Here is a 14,806-nt window from a genome sequence, read left to right as displayed (position 1 = left end):
TGAGAGAGCATCCCTGTCTGAGAGCTGCTGCCAGTCAGTGTAGACAGCTCTGAGATTAATAATAATAATAATAATAATAATTTATTTATACCCCGCCCTTCCTGGTTCAGGAAACTGGGCTCAGGGCAGCTAACAACAAAATCTAAAACACTTAACTGATGCTAAAAAAGCCCACAACAGCATAAAATATTGTATAAAGTGTAAATAACAATAAAATCAAAAATAAATTTAGGGGGAAAATCCATCCAATAAACATTAGATGGTCACCAGGGCTAGCTGGCTAAATTAGTCCCACTTGGGCCAGCGAGGAGACCAGGGGAGAACCAGCTGTGGGATCCCAGAGAGGGCAGTCTTCACAAAAAGGGGAGGGAGGGAAGGAAGGGGAACAAAAGATCAGGCCAGGTTCAAATTGAAAGCCGGGCGGAATAGTTCTGTCTTACAGGCCCTGCGGAAGGAAGTTAAATTCTGCAGGGCCCTGGTCTCATGGGACAGAGCATTCCACCAGGTCGGAGCCATCACTGAGAGGGCCCTAGACCTTAGATGGATGGACCAAGGCTCTAACTTGGTGTAAGGCAGCTTCAGACTAAGGATCATAGGTCAGCTTTAGAGCATCTGTTTTGCATGCAGAAGTCCCAGGTTCAGTCCCCAATGGCTGGGGGAATCTCCTTCCCAGAATCCCTGAAGGGAAGCTGCTGCCAGTCCGTGTAGACCATTTTGAGTTCGATAGACCAATGGTCTGACTTTGGATAAGACAGATTCCTATGGTCCTCCTCTAAGATATGAAATAAGGCTGGGGGTACTGAGAGCAGGACCTGGCATGCTTTGGGGTGGGAGGGGAAGGCGAGACAACACCCTGGCATTGCCAGTGGATATGGAGGCCTCCCTGGGTCCACCTTGCAAGAGTGGGAGGGCTGTGGTATGCCATTTTAACAATTTCCAGCTAGCGGGAAGGTTGGGGAGGGGGTGGGTGGGTGAGAACAGCAGCCTCTGTACCTTTCGAAACACCTGAGAGCAAGTCCTTTTGCCCCAGCTGGGGGCACCCAGAGAAACCGTCCCACTCTGGGATCTGGAAAAGGCCAACTTGAGAGCTAACCAGCTCAAGCTCTGAAAGACCGGGCAAAGGCCCAAAGTGTTGCGCATGGTAGTTTTTATGGCAAACTGGAGAGGAGGAGGAGAGGATAAAGGAGCCTGGAGAAGTTCTCTTCTAGCTGTATAATTTAATTGCTGTAGACTTGCAAACAGGGTAACACTTGTGGCCCATGGGATTGGAGAACGCCACAGAGGAGCAGGTTTTGGCCTGGTTTATGAAGCAATAGTTTTTGAGTCTGGGATCAGGGGCTGGGGGGAGTGAGCAGGATTTGGCCATACAGCTGAAACCTCTTGAAGGAGATCATCCAATGCAAGATAAACCACAGGACTGTCAGCCTCCCATTTTAAAATGTCTTAGCATCACTGCTGCCTGATTCTTTCTCTCACATGCCTGTGGTTCGTTCTCTCTCTCTCCTGCCATGTTAACTGCCCAATCCGCAAGGCCAATTCGCTTCTTCATTTCCCATCTTGCTGCCTTCCTCTTCCTCTTCCTCCTCCTCTAGTCAGGTTTTGGCTGTGTCTCCACACAAAGGAACCTCTTTGCAAAGACAGGAGCCCATCCCTAGCTGATGTTGTTTTCCTTTTGGCGATTTTGACAGGGGGAAAAAACCCATGGCCTTTTGAAACACATACATCATATATCAACCCTGCTTATGAATGAATTTATTCGGTCCAAACTAGTCCAAAGCTGAGCACCTAGGGACAAAAAGACAAGAAACTCATTTTTCCATCCTGCCCGCTCCCACAAACAAACAAGCAAGTTAGTTCCCTTAAGTCTGCAAAGGCAGGCTTGAAACATGTGAGCCAAAGCCAGAGAAATTCGGAACCTAGCAGGAGAAGAAATGATGTAAAGCTGAATAAATTTGTCTAACTTCAGAAGACTGCAAAATTCTGTTTCTGTTGGTTTTTTTAAAAAAAAGCAATTAACCCAGCTGTCTTTAATATTTTTATTTTGTTACAAGTCACTAAGCGGTAAGAAACTCATTAAAGAGTAGAACGCTTTGCAGGAGTTCATATACACTTTGTTGAGGCCCTTTTTGCCCTCATTCTCACTAAAGTGTTAGACTGCAGATAAGGGCTCACATCACTGAATACTCCTCTGTACACACACAAAAAAAGTTTTAATCCCCTCACCTAGAAAGCTAGCATGTCATGCAGCTGTTGACTACCTTTCTCCCTAACATACTAATTATGTGCTGGGATTAAGTCCTTATTGCATTTGGCTACCTTAAGTCCAAAGTGGCTCAGCCAAGACTCACCTGAGTGGAAACGAAGCCTTTATTTCATTATTTCACCAGGGCTTCATATGGTTGTAGAAGAGCAGCCTTACGGGTGCCCTCCAGATGTTTTAGACAGCTGTGCTGGCTGGGACTGACAGGAGTTGCGGTCTGAAACATCTGGGAAAGGCTGGTGAGGAACAGCCTTTTCCTTTTTCACATTACTAGAAAGTTCATTTTGTTTCCCTTTGTTTATTTCCACTGCTTCCATTTGCCTTGCAAATCCCAGCAGCTAAGTGTCCTCAAAACCCTTAGGCTTTATTTCCACCCACAGACCTTGGATCTTCCTGTGTGGCACCAGAGATAATGTCCCTTCCTTTCCTTACAATTCTGTAGCCTCCCTGGGAGAAATCGCTGAGCAGCTGGGCAAACAGCATCGCTGGCTATGGAGACACAGCTCCCAAAGATCCCACCATGGCTTTGAACGGATCGTTGAAGATGGCGTCCAACGGAGGGCAAAAGGTCTTGCTGCAAGCGCTGGTCTATGAGGTTGTTACGGTGTGTATTCCCAGCAGGGGGATTCTTGCTGTTTGGAACAAGAAGGGAAAGATTTGTTTGCAGGGCTCACATAACACTGGGGACTGCACAGTTATATTTAAATTCCTGGCTTCTCCTCAGAATGCCTGGTTGACTAGTTTACCAGGATAAAGTGCATTCTGTCAACAGAGCACCTATAGGAATTTCTCCAGGTTGGTGCCAGGGGTCAGCATAATTTGGCAGACTCTAGTGACTTCCCTTGATCTGGACATTATACTTTTTGTGTGTGTGCACATCACCAGATCTTAACCTATTACAGTATTTGTAAGAATGGATTCCAAATATCATTGAATTTGCCCATTGCAACTCTGTGTTTATATGCAAGTTGTTCATATGTTTGTATAAGTTTTCAATCTACAGTGGTACCTCAGGTTACATACGCTTCAGGTTACATATGCTTCAGGTTACAGACTCTGCTAACCCAGAAATAGTGCTTCAGGTTAAGAACTTTGCTTCAGGATAAGAACAGAAATCGGGCTCCGGCGGCGCGGTGGCAGCAGGAGGCCCCATTAGCTAAATAAAGCGGTGCTTCAGGTTAAGAACAGTTTCAGGTTAAGAACAGACCTCCAGAACAAATTAAATACTTAACCTGAGGTACCACTGTAATCATAGAAGAGAGACACATTTTTATTTTTCCAGTTCATCAGTATCAGTCTTTTTGCTGTGGTCAGGGCACAGAGCGTCCACCCACATTGTCCTTTTGTAAGGTTCCATGTGCTGCGTATATAATTCAAGAGGATATTTTGCTCTGCAAATGCAAGGTTGTTCCATGCAGTTCTGTTGATAGTTTCAGTTATCTTCTGCCAAAAATCTTTCAATATAGGACAATGAAAAAACACATATTTTAGAGAAGCATTATCCCTGTTGCATCTTCAGCAGTTAGATACCTTAGATAGCGCTTTTTTAAACAGACGTAATGGGGTCCAGTATATTCTGAATATTTTTTGTTGTTGTATGAGCCTCAATTTAAGGCCCAGAGATATTATACTTCAGTTGATGCAGTCTAGAATAGCATTCACCTTTTTTGCTCTTGCATCACACTGTTGACTCATGTTAAGCTTGTGTTCACTAAGACCTGCAGATCCTTTTCATATGTTCTGCTGTCAAGCCAGGTGTTCCTCATCCTATGTTTGTTCAAGACGCACCTCCTGCTTTTCGATAAACACACCTTGCAGTATTTCACCGCTGTTCCTACTCTTCGCTTGTCTCTTTCATAATACAGAACAACGCGAACAAGGAACACGTCCCCAGCAGCCTCAACCAGATGGAAGCAGAGGTCATTGTCCACTCCGACTTCTCAGCCTCTGACCGAGATTTTGACTCCCAGCTTTGTGTGCTGGATGGGGAACCTGTTCTCTCTGAGGACTGCGAACGGGAACACCTCCATGCAGAGGACTCGTCACGGCAGGCGTCCCCCAGCCTGAGCCTCACCAAAGTGTCCCGGGACCAAGAAAACGAGAGTGACCCTGAGGCCCACAGTGTGTTGCTCAGGATAGATGGGCAGGCCCACAAGATGGCCGCTGAATTTCTTGAGACAGACACTGGCTTCCCCAGGCCTGGCCAAAGCCTGGACTCAGCCGAGAGCGGGGACTCTGACTCTCTTCCAGAAGGGGGAGAAGATGCGCAAGCCAACCTGCGCAAGGCTTTCCCCACAGGCCAGTCGCAGGCCCTCTTGTGTAGCAGCCTCTCTAGTATAATCAATTCACCCTCAGTGTTTGAAAGTGTGGCCTGCGTCCACCATCTTTGAAGAGGGCGTTGACTATAAACCTTTGACCAGAGCAGAGCTTAGAAGTAACGTAATACCTATTAAATAAGGCTTAGCCCTTGATGGTACTAAATAGCCTCACAGTTCCTGGTTTGGAGGAGGAGGAGGGCCTGGAAACCCCAGAGAGCCACTGCTGCCAGACAGTAGACAATACCAAGCTAGATGGACTCGTATAAGGCAGCTTCCTGTGTTCCTGTAAGAAGGTACAGCAGTGCCTCCCAAATGTTTTTACTATGGAGACCTCCTCCCAACCCCACAAGTATTTTGCCTTTGCGTTAGGACCCCAGAAGCTGCTGCCTGTCTTATTTTGTGAGCAGTTCTGCTGCAGCACCCACTTTGGAAACGTTTATGTAGCTGCTGGGGACGCAGGTAGCGCTGTGAGTTAAATCACAGAGCCTAGGATTTGCTGATCAGAAGGTTGGCGGTTCGAATCCCCGCAACCAGGTGAACGCCTGTTGTTCGGTCCCTGCTCCTGTCAACCTAGCAGTTCAAAAGCATGTCAAAGTGCAAGTAGATAAATAGGTACCACTCCGGCGGGAAGGTAAATGGTGTTTCCATGCACTGTTCTGGTTTGCCAGAAGCGGCTTAGTCATGCTGGCCACATGACCCAGAAGCTGTACGCCGGCTCGCTCAGCCAATAAAGTGAGATGAGTGCCACAACCCCAGAGTCGTCTGCGACTGGACCTAATGGTCAGGGGTCCCTTTACCTTTATGTGGATGCTGAGGGTTAAGAAGGTGCCATGGACTGGTATTCTGGGGTCACAAAGGGCCAGTGTGGGCCACACAAGGCCCTCAGGGTGTTTCCATCCCACCAGGATTTCCCCCCTCCAGCCCACACAACCCCATAGTGGCACCTTTTGGTGGTTGCCATGCAGCCAGGAGAAGCCTTGGCGCAATGGAATGAGTGCTGCTCCCTTCTGACATTGGCACCAATGTCAGGTTTGCACCTCTGTATGGTGCAAAGTAAGCAGGTCTTTGGGTCCAGCTCTTATGAGGCCTTTTGGCAATCTGGCCTTGCAGAGGAGCAGTAGGTTGTGTGACTTGTGTCAACACAGGACCCTATGGAAGGGTCACCCTTTGCTGATGTAGGGCCTAAACAGGTGGGGTGCACTGCCTCTCATCTGGCTAAGCCGTTCCCTCAACCCCCCACCCCGTGCAAGGATGGTGGTATTGGTTTGTAGCTGCTGAGCCCTTTAACTGGGGGGCAGGGATACCTTTGTCAACCCCTGGCACCAATTCAGCTTATTTCATATGCAAGATTAGGAGGAAAGGGGCACTTTCCACATTCAGCCTCGAGGGGGATGCTTTTTACAAGTCTTAAAGACTATGTGATGAGGGTTTGTTTTTTTACCCCAATAGGAATATTTTAATTATATTAAATATCAACTATCCAGAATTAATGCTTTTACCCCTACTTTTAAAAACAGGAAAGAGAACCCCCATGCCTAATGGCATCCGTAACTGGAAATGCCAAAAATGAATTTGCGAATTAGCATAACATAAATGCACATTTTGTTCAAACAGATCTCAGTTGAAATAACACAGTTAGAGAAATCCGACCACCTCTCTCCGTGTGCATGTCTTGTTTTGAACTCTACTTAAAAACACAGGTAGAGAGAAGTCACCGCGGCAGACAGAGGGATGAGGGCTGATTCAGTATGGAAGGCCGTTCGAATGGTCGCCTCTCTCAACCTACTTTCAGCTTAAAACTTTTGTCTGTCCCCTGGTGACATTTTCCAAGTGTGTGATACACAGCAATCAGGATAGGTAAAGCTGCAGTCCTGCAGTTTCTGGGAGGTTGTTGGATCTCCCTCTCTGAAGTAGAAGAGGAAACTGTGTTGTGTTGTGCAACAAGTGTGCATTAGATGCTCTGAACTGAAACTGGGCACTACACACACACACACGCACACACACACACACACACATACACGCCCCCCCCCCCTTTATCAACCCCCTGCCCCAAAAGCAGAATAAAAGTTTAACCACCTATGTAAAAAGGGCCAGTAAAAGGGCCCAGGGAAGAATATGATGATCCTTTCTCACTTGCCTTTGGTCCAAGGGCTCCAGTAACGTATTTCTACTACCAGCACATAGAATTCAGCCTGCAGGTATTCCGAGTGCACTGCACCGCAGCTCATCTGGTGTTCTTCTGGTGCTTAAAAGGAGCCCCAACCAACCTGGCCCTCAACATCCAGCAGCAGGAAAGCGTTGGGGTGAGGGCACAGTGAGGCTGTGGAACTGTTCCGAAACGCTCAACCTGTTCCTTGAAATTTCCCTCCACCTCCCAGGCAGGCATCCTATTGGGTTGCATCCTCTACCGATGCTGACTTTTCTGATTGAGTAGAGAGGGTCACCCCTGTCCCCCTTGCAATGCTGCTGTGACATCCCTGCTCCCTCACCTTATGAGAGCATTGCGGTATTTAGGGCCGGTTTATACGTTCAAGCGGTATGAAGGTTTTATTGGCCCGGACAACAGTTTCACTTTCGCCTTCACCCTGACATGCTCACGACCACAGGTCAGCTTTTCCTCCCCTGCAATGAAAGCCTTTCCACGGGGGTGGAGAGCCTCAGTCCTGGGGGGGTCAAAGATGCACACACCTCCATGGGCCTCTTGATCTGGCAATGCAGCCCTCCTAGGTGCTTTTGCCCAGCTGGGCTGTGTCCCTGAACTGCAATACTGCCTCCTGTTTGTCTCATGGAGAATGCAGAGGGGCAGGTGGGGCTGTAGGAACCTCTTACGTTGGCACACCTCTAAATCTAGCCTACTGTACATCCATTGCTTCTGCCTCTGGCCCCCATGCAGCACTGGCATGCGGCCCCCGGGAGGTTACCCACAGGGGAATTTGTGGCCCTGGGGCTGAGAAAGCTCCCCCCACCGTTCTTTCCCTATGTTTTCTGTGTTCATCATCAGCAGGAAAGCAGCCTTCCCCCTGCCCCCATGTTCCTGGTGGATGCTGGCTCTTTCCTTGCAGGCAGGTGTTGCCGCCACTTATTACACACTCTGCGAGTGCTTCTAACAACTTGTTCCGAAAATAGAGAACCATCTCCAGCAACTGGGTCACCTCACTAGCCTGGATGTTTGTGTTAACACAGGCCGCTTTCCAGGCAGGGAGCCCTCCTGCCTCAGCCCCACTGAAAGGAACGGGGGTCCATTTAGGGCTCTTGTGAATTTCACTGCGGGCTCGGTGAGGGATTCCTGCTGCGATGGGGCCCTCTAGGTTCTTGTACCTAATATTTTAGGTATTGGCCTTTCTCTTTTTTCTCCTTTTTAATGTATGACAATGTATTTTTTATTTCCTCAGAGCATCTTTATATTATTTAATTTTTATATGAAAAAGGAAAAAAAAAATCTAGTAGTGTGTGTCTCTAGTGTAGCATTTCTACTGCTATTTCTCTATGGTGTTTTTCCCCCCTCCTTAACACAACAACTACCTCATGCTTGTTTTTTTTTATTAAAAAGAAAAGGAAGAATAAAAGCAGTAGATTTTTGCTCCTTTGCTGTGTTTGTTCTTATTCTTTTGTAAAAAAATATAAGTAAACTAAGTATCTATGAGTCATATCCAAGGCTTAACCCACTCAGAACAGGTGCATTGAACATGGCTACTTTTCTGTAATGGTTCTAGGGGTTGCTCGTGCGTAAGCCGGTGCCAACACCTGGGTGGGTTGCCTGAGTGAACCCTTTCTGTCTGGACAGCCACTCGCCCGTGGCTGTCTCAATCGCTGGCAGAATCCGTCAGTGGGCGTTTCTTGAACTTCTTCCAACATAAAAGTTCTTTGACGCCTAGTCTCCGCCTACTCTCCCTGCGCAGAAGCCTTCTGCGCAGGGAGGGTGTGGGCATCGGAGGACCCGTGCTCTCCCCGCTGGTCCCCGGCGAGGAGTCTTGGAGCCACCTCGCCGATTCCCCCATCTGCCCCCCTTCTCCACTGGTGCTACGCTGATTTCCTTCCCCAGAAGATGTGCTGCTTCTCTCCCTCCCGGGACGCTCTCCGGAATCCCTCTGGAGCCCTCCCTCTCCCTCTGGCTCCGATGGCAGTTCCCTGACATTTTCATTTCAACGAGTGGGTAGGATTAGCACTGGACACTGAGGTCCAGCTCTGAGGGCCTTCTGGTGGTTCCCTCATTGCGAGAAGTGAGGTTACAGAGCACCAGGCAAAGGGCCTTCTTGGTAGTGGCGCCCGCCCTGTGGAACGCCCTGCCATCAGATGTCAAGGAAATAAACAACTATCTGACTTTTAGAAGACATCTGAATGCAGCCCTGTTTAGGGAAGTTTTTAATGTTTGATGTTTTATCGCATTATTATTATTATTATTATTATTATTCTGTTCGGAGCCACCCAGTGTGGCTGGGGAAACCCAGGCAGATGGGCGGGGTATAAATCATCATCATACAATTCACTTTTACAAAGTGTGCCTGCAGCTACTAGCTTGGAGGCTTTAAAAAGGGTTCGGACAAACCCACAGTGCCCTCAGGCCCCTGCCCATTGACCAAGGAACCATGTCTCCTGGGGAGCTCCACCCTCTGCCTCCCAGAAAGAACATGGCAAGGAGGAGACTCAACCGGGTATCACTTCCTCTGCCTTCTTCTTTGCTTTTCCCTGTCACTTGGTTGAAGGGGAAATAAGCAAAACCAGAGATTTTGAGGGTTTCATTAGATCTGGGGATATTAAATCAGGTCTGGCTTTAGAAGCCGCCCCTCCACCCTGTCGCCGGACCTGCCAATCACAGATTAATGAACTCCATCATGCCCATTGGTTATTTACATACATGTTGATAGGTTTTAAATGAACTGGAACCACTCAGGAAATAGATTTACATGCTGGTGTGGCCATCAGGATGAAAACATCTGCTCTGTGTGCAGCAACAGTTAGGGAAGAAAGTAAACCAGATGTTGGACTTAATTACAAAAAGCAGAGTGAGAAAGGGGGGGGGGCATTCTACTGAGAGTTACTGGGGTGGTGAGGGGGTGTTCACAGGATGTACTCCTCTTCGAAATAGCCAGGTCCGATTTCCTGCCAGCGTTAGACATGGTCAGGGAGGTATAAATTCCGGGGGGGGGGGAGAGACAGCAGGGGGGTAGGGTGCTACATCCTTCTCCTGACCACCACCTCCCCCCTGGAAATCTCACATCTCAATCTATTTTTAATATTTCTTCTTTCCCAGATGGGCTCCCAAACTAGAAGTCTTGGGAGAAGCATCAGTGGCAGTTGTGCAGTGTTCTGGGTGAAAGCGGGTGGCAGGGAGAGGCTGATGTTGCCATTTCTGCAGCAAGGGTCTTTGGAGAGTCCCCATCTTCAGTGTCCTAGTCGGCCTGAAAGGGGATATTCATTGTTGTGTTGTTTAGTCGTTTAGTCATGTCCAACTCTTCGTGACCCCATGGACCAGAGCACGCCAGGCACTCCTGTCTTCCACTGCCTCCTGCAGTTTGGTCAAACTCATGCTGGTAGCTTCAAGAACACTGTCCAACCATCTCGTCCTCTGCCGTCCCCTTCTCCTTGTGCCCTCAATCTTACCCAGGATCAGGGTCTTTTCCAGGGAGTCTTCTCTTCTCATGAGGTGGCCAAAGTATTGGAGCCTCAGCTTCAGGATCTGTCGTTCCAGTGAGGACTCAGGGCTGATTTCCTCCAGAATGGAGAGGTTTGATCTTCTTGCAGTCCATGGGACTCTCAAGAGTCTCCTCCAGCACCATAATTCAAAAGCATCCATTCTTCAGCGATCAGCCTTCTTTATGGTCCAGCTCTCACTTCCATACATCACTACTGTGAAGACCATAGCTTTAACTATATGGACTTTTGTCAGCAAGGTGATGTCTCTGCTTTTTAAGATGCTGTCTAGGTTTGTCATTGCTTTTCTCTGAAGAAGCAGGCCTCTTTTGATTTCGTGACTGCTGTCACCATCTGCAGTGATCATGGAGCCCAAGAAAGTAAAATCTCTCACTGTCTCCATTTCTTCCCCTTCTGTTTGCCAGGAGGTGATGGGACCAGTTGCCATGATCTTCGTTTTTTTGATGTTGAGCTTCAGACCATATTTTGTGCTCTCCTCTTTCACCCTCATTAAAAGGTTCTTTAATTCCTGCATAGCTACATTATTGGTTTGTTTTATTTATTGAATTTATTGGTCGCTTCTTGTTGTTGTTTTTTTGCAGTGGCAAACGAAAGCAAACGAAAACATACATGCATTAAAAACGGCATTAAAAAAAAATATCTAAAAGACAATCCTATTTTTAAAAAGCTAGACGAAAACATTCCAACCACACAAAAAGACCAAAGAACTGATGAAAAAAAAGTTTTTGCCTGGCACCTAAAGATGTATAATGATGGCGCCAGGTGAGCCTCTTTGGGGAGAGCATTCCACAAATGGGGGCCATCACTGAAAAGGTGTGTTCTTGTGTTTCGACCCTCCAGACCTCCCGAAGGGGGCCCATCTACAGATGACAATCACAGGGTCCAGGCCGGTTCATATGGGGAGAAGCAGCCCTTGAGGCATTGGGGAACTGAGTTGCAGGAGGCTTTATCAGTCAAAACCAGCACTTTGAATTGCGTCCAGATGTTCCAAAGGGAAGGAACACTGAAAACACAACGCGCTTCCTTTTCAAGAGAATGATGTGCAACTTCTGCTACATGCAATGGAACTTGATGGAAAACACAACTTTAGTCACTCCCCACCCAAAATGTGAGCACTCCAAATATTTGCCATGTACGCACACAGAAAAGAGCAGAGCTAGCTGAAAGGCAACACATGGACATCTGCACTGATTCTTGCAATGCATCCCTAGTTATTATTATTGTATAATTATAAGATCATTGTATAATCCTGGGTGGCTGCATATTTTTAGAGGGGAAGTGGCGGTGACTGTCATGGAGCAACCCTGCACCTCTGAATTTGCAACTACACTGGGGATCAGTGGGGATGATTTGATGGGATAGGATGGCCCCCACCGGCATGTGCCCCCCCCGAAGGTTCCCCCCCAAGGAAAGTGGCCCTCGCATTGAACAACAGCAGCAAAAGGTTTGTACTATGTCTCTGCGCGATGCAGTTTTGGACTTGCCAAAAACGCAGACCCCCAAACACTGGTCTTTCCCCCAGAACAGCGAAAGCCGCATTTCGCTCCCGCGCCTCCCTCCCTCTTTCCTCCTCCTAATTATCCACGAAAGTGCGATTGCTCCCGATGCAGCTGGGATTGTTTTTGCAAGCGCCGGTCTAATCTGCTCGCGACGGCTGTGGAATTCAGTAGCTGCTCCGGCGAAGTGAGAGCCGGCCTCGTCTGCTCTTCCCTCGCAAGGGGCTCCCGCTCACTGTTTGGTAATACAATCTAGTCCGGCTAGAGGTGATTCAGAGGAACTGGAGAGAAAGGGGGGACGGGACAGGGTAGCATATATGGAGCCGGAGGCTTGGGTACGTTCCCCAGGCTCCGCAGCTCGGGCGCTTCTGGCTCCGGGTGAGAAAGGAGATCTTTCTTACAGCGCAGCAATAAAACTGCTTGCACGCTTGCGAAGCTAAGCAGGGTCCGGCATGGTTTCAAATGGGATGGGATACCATGTATCACAGGGGGTTGGACTAGATGATCCTTGGGGTTCCTCCCAGCAATACAATCCCATGAAAATAACGCTGGAGGTTTCTGAAACTTAGGGGTGGCTAGAAAGAAGCATAAAGCAATGACAAACCTAGACAGCATCTTAAAAAGCAGAGACATCACCTTGCCAACAAAGGTCCGTATATGGTTTTCCCAGTAGTGATGTATGGAAGTGAGAGCTGGACCATAAAGAAAGCTGATCGCCGAAGAATTGATGCTTTTGAATTATGGTGCTGGAGGAGACTCTTGAGAGTCCCATGGACTGCAAGAAGATCAAACCTCTCCATTCTGAAGGAAATCAGCCCCGAGTGCTCACTGGAAGGACAGATCGTGAAGCTGAGGCTCCAATACTTTGGCCACCTCATGAGAAGAGAAGACTCCCTGGAAAAGACCCTGATGTTGGGAAAGATGGAGGGCACAAGGAGAAGGGGACGACAGAGGACGAGATGGTTGGACAGTGTTCTCGAAGCATGAGTTTGACCAAACTGCAGGAGGCAGTGGAAGACAGGAGTGCCTGGCGTGCTCTGGTCCATGGGGTCACGAAGAGTCGGACACGACTAAACGACTGAACAACAACAAACAAGAAAGAAGGATGCCTGCATCTCTATCAGGCAAAGGATCGGGATCAGCCTATTTAAGTGGCAGACGACCCCCCCAGACTTCATTAGGAATAAGGGGAGCGGCCTGCCTTGCAGGGATGTTGTTAGCGGGCGTTACAAGTAGTCCAAGGTCTTTTGCACAGGAACTCCTGCATCTGTCTCCCCACCCCGCTTTAAAACTTAATTTTATATATTTGTTGACTTTGCTTCGAGGGCAGCTTCCCCTTTGAAAGCTACATACAATATTGGCACATGAGCACATGCAACATTTTTGTAGCTGACATGACTACTAGCCCTGACCTGGTAACTGTCACCCGAGTCCTCACAGAATCATAGAATTGTAGAGTTGGAAGAGACCCCGAGGGTCATCTAGTCCAACCCCCTGCGATGCAGGAATCTCAACTAAAGCATCCATGACAGGTGGCCATCCAACCTCTGCTTAAAAACCTTCAGTGAAAGAGAATCCACAACCTTCCACCGTCGAACAGCTCTTACTGTCAGAAAATTCTTCTAGATGCTTAGTTGGAATATCCTTTATTGTCATTAGAATTCATTGGTTCTGGGTCCTATCTTCTGGAGCAGGAGAGAAAAAGCTTGCTCCCTCTTCCATGTGACAGCCCTTGAAATATTTGAAGAAGGCTATCATATCTCCTCACAGTCTCCTCTATTCCAGGCTAAGCATACCCAATTCCCTCAACTGTTCTTCACACGGCTTGGTTTCCAGAGCCTTGCTCATCTTGGTCACCCTCCTCTGCACACGTTCCACCTTGTCAATATCCTTCTTAAATTATGCTGCCCAGAACTGGACACAATACTCCTGGTACTGGGACCCTTTAGTCCCCGAGAGCGCCCCCTGGGGGCTGCCACAGAACCTGACTTTTTAGGCTCTAAGTAACGCCTCTGTTGCCTTTACACTGTAATACCATTGGTCCTTCTGCAATGACCTGAAGTGACTCTTCAGGTTTCCGAACGGGAGCGAGGGCGATCATAAACAGGACAGGAGTACAGCAGTTCTCTAGGACGGAACCTGGGACCTTCTGCACGCCAAACATGTGCTCTGCCAGTGAACCACAGTTTGCACCCGTTCCAAACAGAGTCTTCGGCAAAGGCGGGCCTTCGGTCCATCTGGCTTAGCATTGCCTGCACTGACTGGCAGCACCTCTCCAGGGGCTCAGCCTAGAGCTTTTCCCCAGCCTTACTTGAAGATTGAACGTGGGGCCTTTTCTGAAGGAGATGCTCTGCTACTCAGCTGTGGTCCTTCTTAAAGATAAAAGGCTCCAGACCTCGTGAATGTAAAAGAGGAGCTGATTTAAACACGGGAAGCGGCTTTCGTTCTGTTCAGTACTGAACAGTGTACGGGGGTGGCAACCAACAAGCAAAAGTACCCCTACTTTACACCCCCGCGACAACCATCTTCTTTCTCAAGCCGGGCTGCTGCGCAACGTCTGAATGTCAAGCGAGCATCTTTTGTTTCTCTCGCTCTCTCTCAACCCCCCGAATCCCAGCTCAACACCTGCTCTCCGCTGACTGCTACTCTCGCCCATCTCTAGTACCAGGCCTTGTGGGATGTCCGGGCTCAGTTTCGGGGCGCAGAGGTCCTCGTCTGCCCCTGCCCGTGGGAGGAGCGTATGGAAGTTCCTGGGAAACTGTAGGAGGGTTTTCATCCTTTATCGAGCCTTCTGTATTTGCAACCCCCCTGCCCGGCCACACCTCTTCAGCGGTGTGGATTTTTTGACACCGTCCAGTTCCCAGCACCACCGCAGTTGCTACTTTCGACAGAGTTGCTGATCCGGAGGAGAAATTTCTCCCCTCAAGGGAATCCCCAACACAGCGCAACTCATTGCCGCCGCCTCCCCCTGGTGCAAAATCTCCTCGACCGCCCCAACTAACTTTTCAACCCCAAAATAATCACCTCTCCCCCCCCCTCAAACAAAAACCCCACTGCCTCACATTTGCACCGCGCGCCAC

At 48.6% G+C, this 14,806-nt stretch overlaps 1 protein-coding gene across 1 annotated transcript in view; it reads left to right on the top strand.

The window, feature by feature from the left end:
* The window catches only part of IGDCC4 (immunoglobulin superfamily DCC subclass member 4), a 73,301-nt gene extending 65,140 nt beyond the window's left edge, over positions 1–8,161 (top strand). Inside the window, exons 19-20 of the mRNA XM_083411846.1 lie at positions 2,703–2,864; positions 4,126–8,161. Of these exons, the coding sequence (XP_083267972.1) occupies positions 2,703–2,864; positions 4,126–4,650 (687 nt within the window). The 3' untranslated portion in view covers positions 4,651–8,161. The remainder of the gene's footprint in view (positions 1–2,702; positions 2,865–4,125) is intronic.
* Positions 8,162–14,806: the final 6,645 nt, after the last annotated feature.

The sequence above is a fragment of the Podarcis tiliguerta genome (assembly GCF_965153285.1).
Source record: "Podarcis tiliguerta genome assembly, chromosome: 14".
Taxonomy (NCBI): domain Eukaryota; kingdom Metazoa; phylum Chordata; class Lepidosauria; order Squamata; family Lacertidae; genus Podarcis; species Podarcis tiliguerta.
The sequence above is the reverse complement of the archived record's forward strand: the minus strand, read 5'-3'. Positions and strand labels throughout refer to the sequence as shown.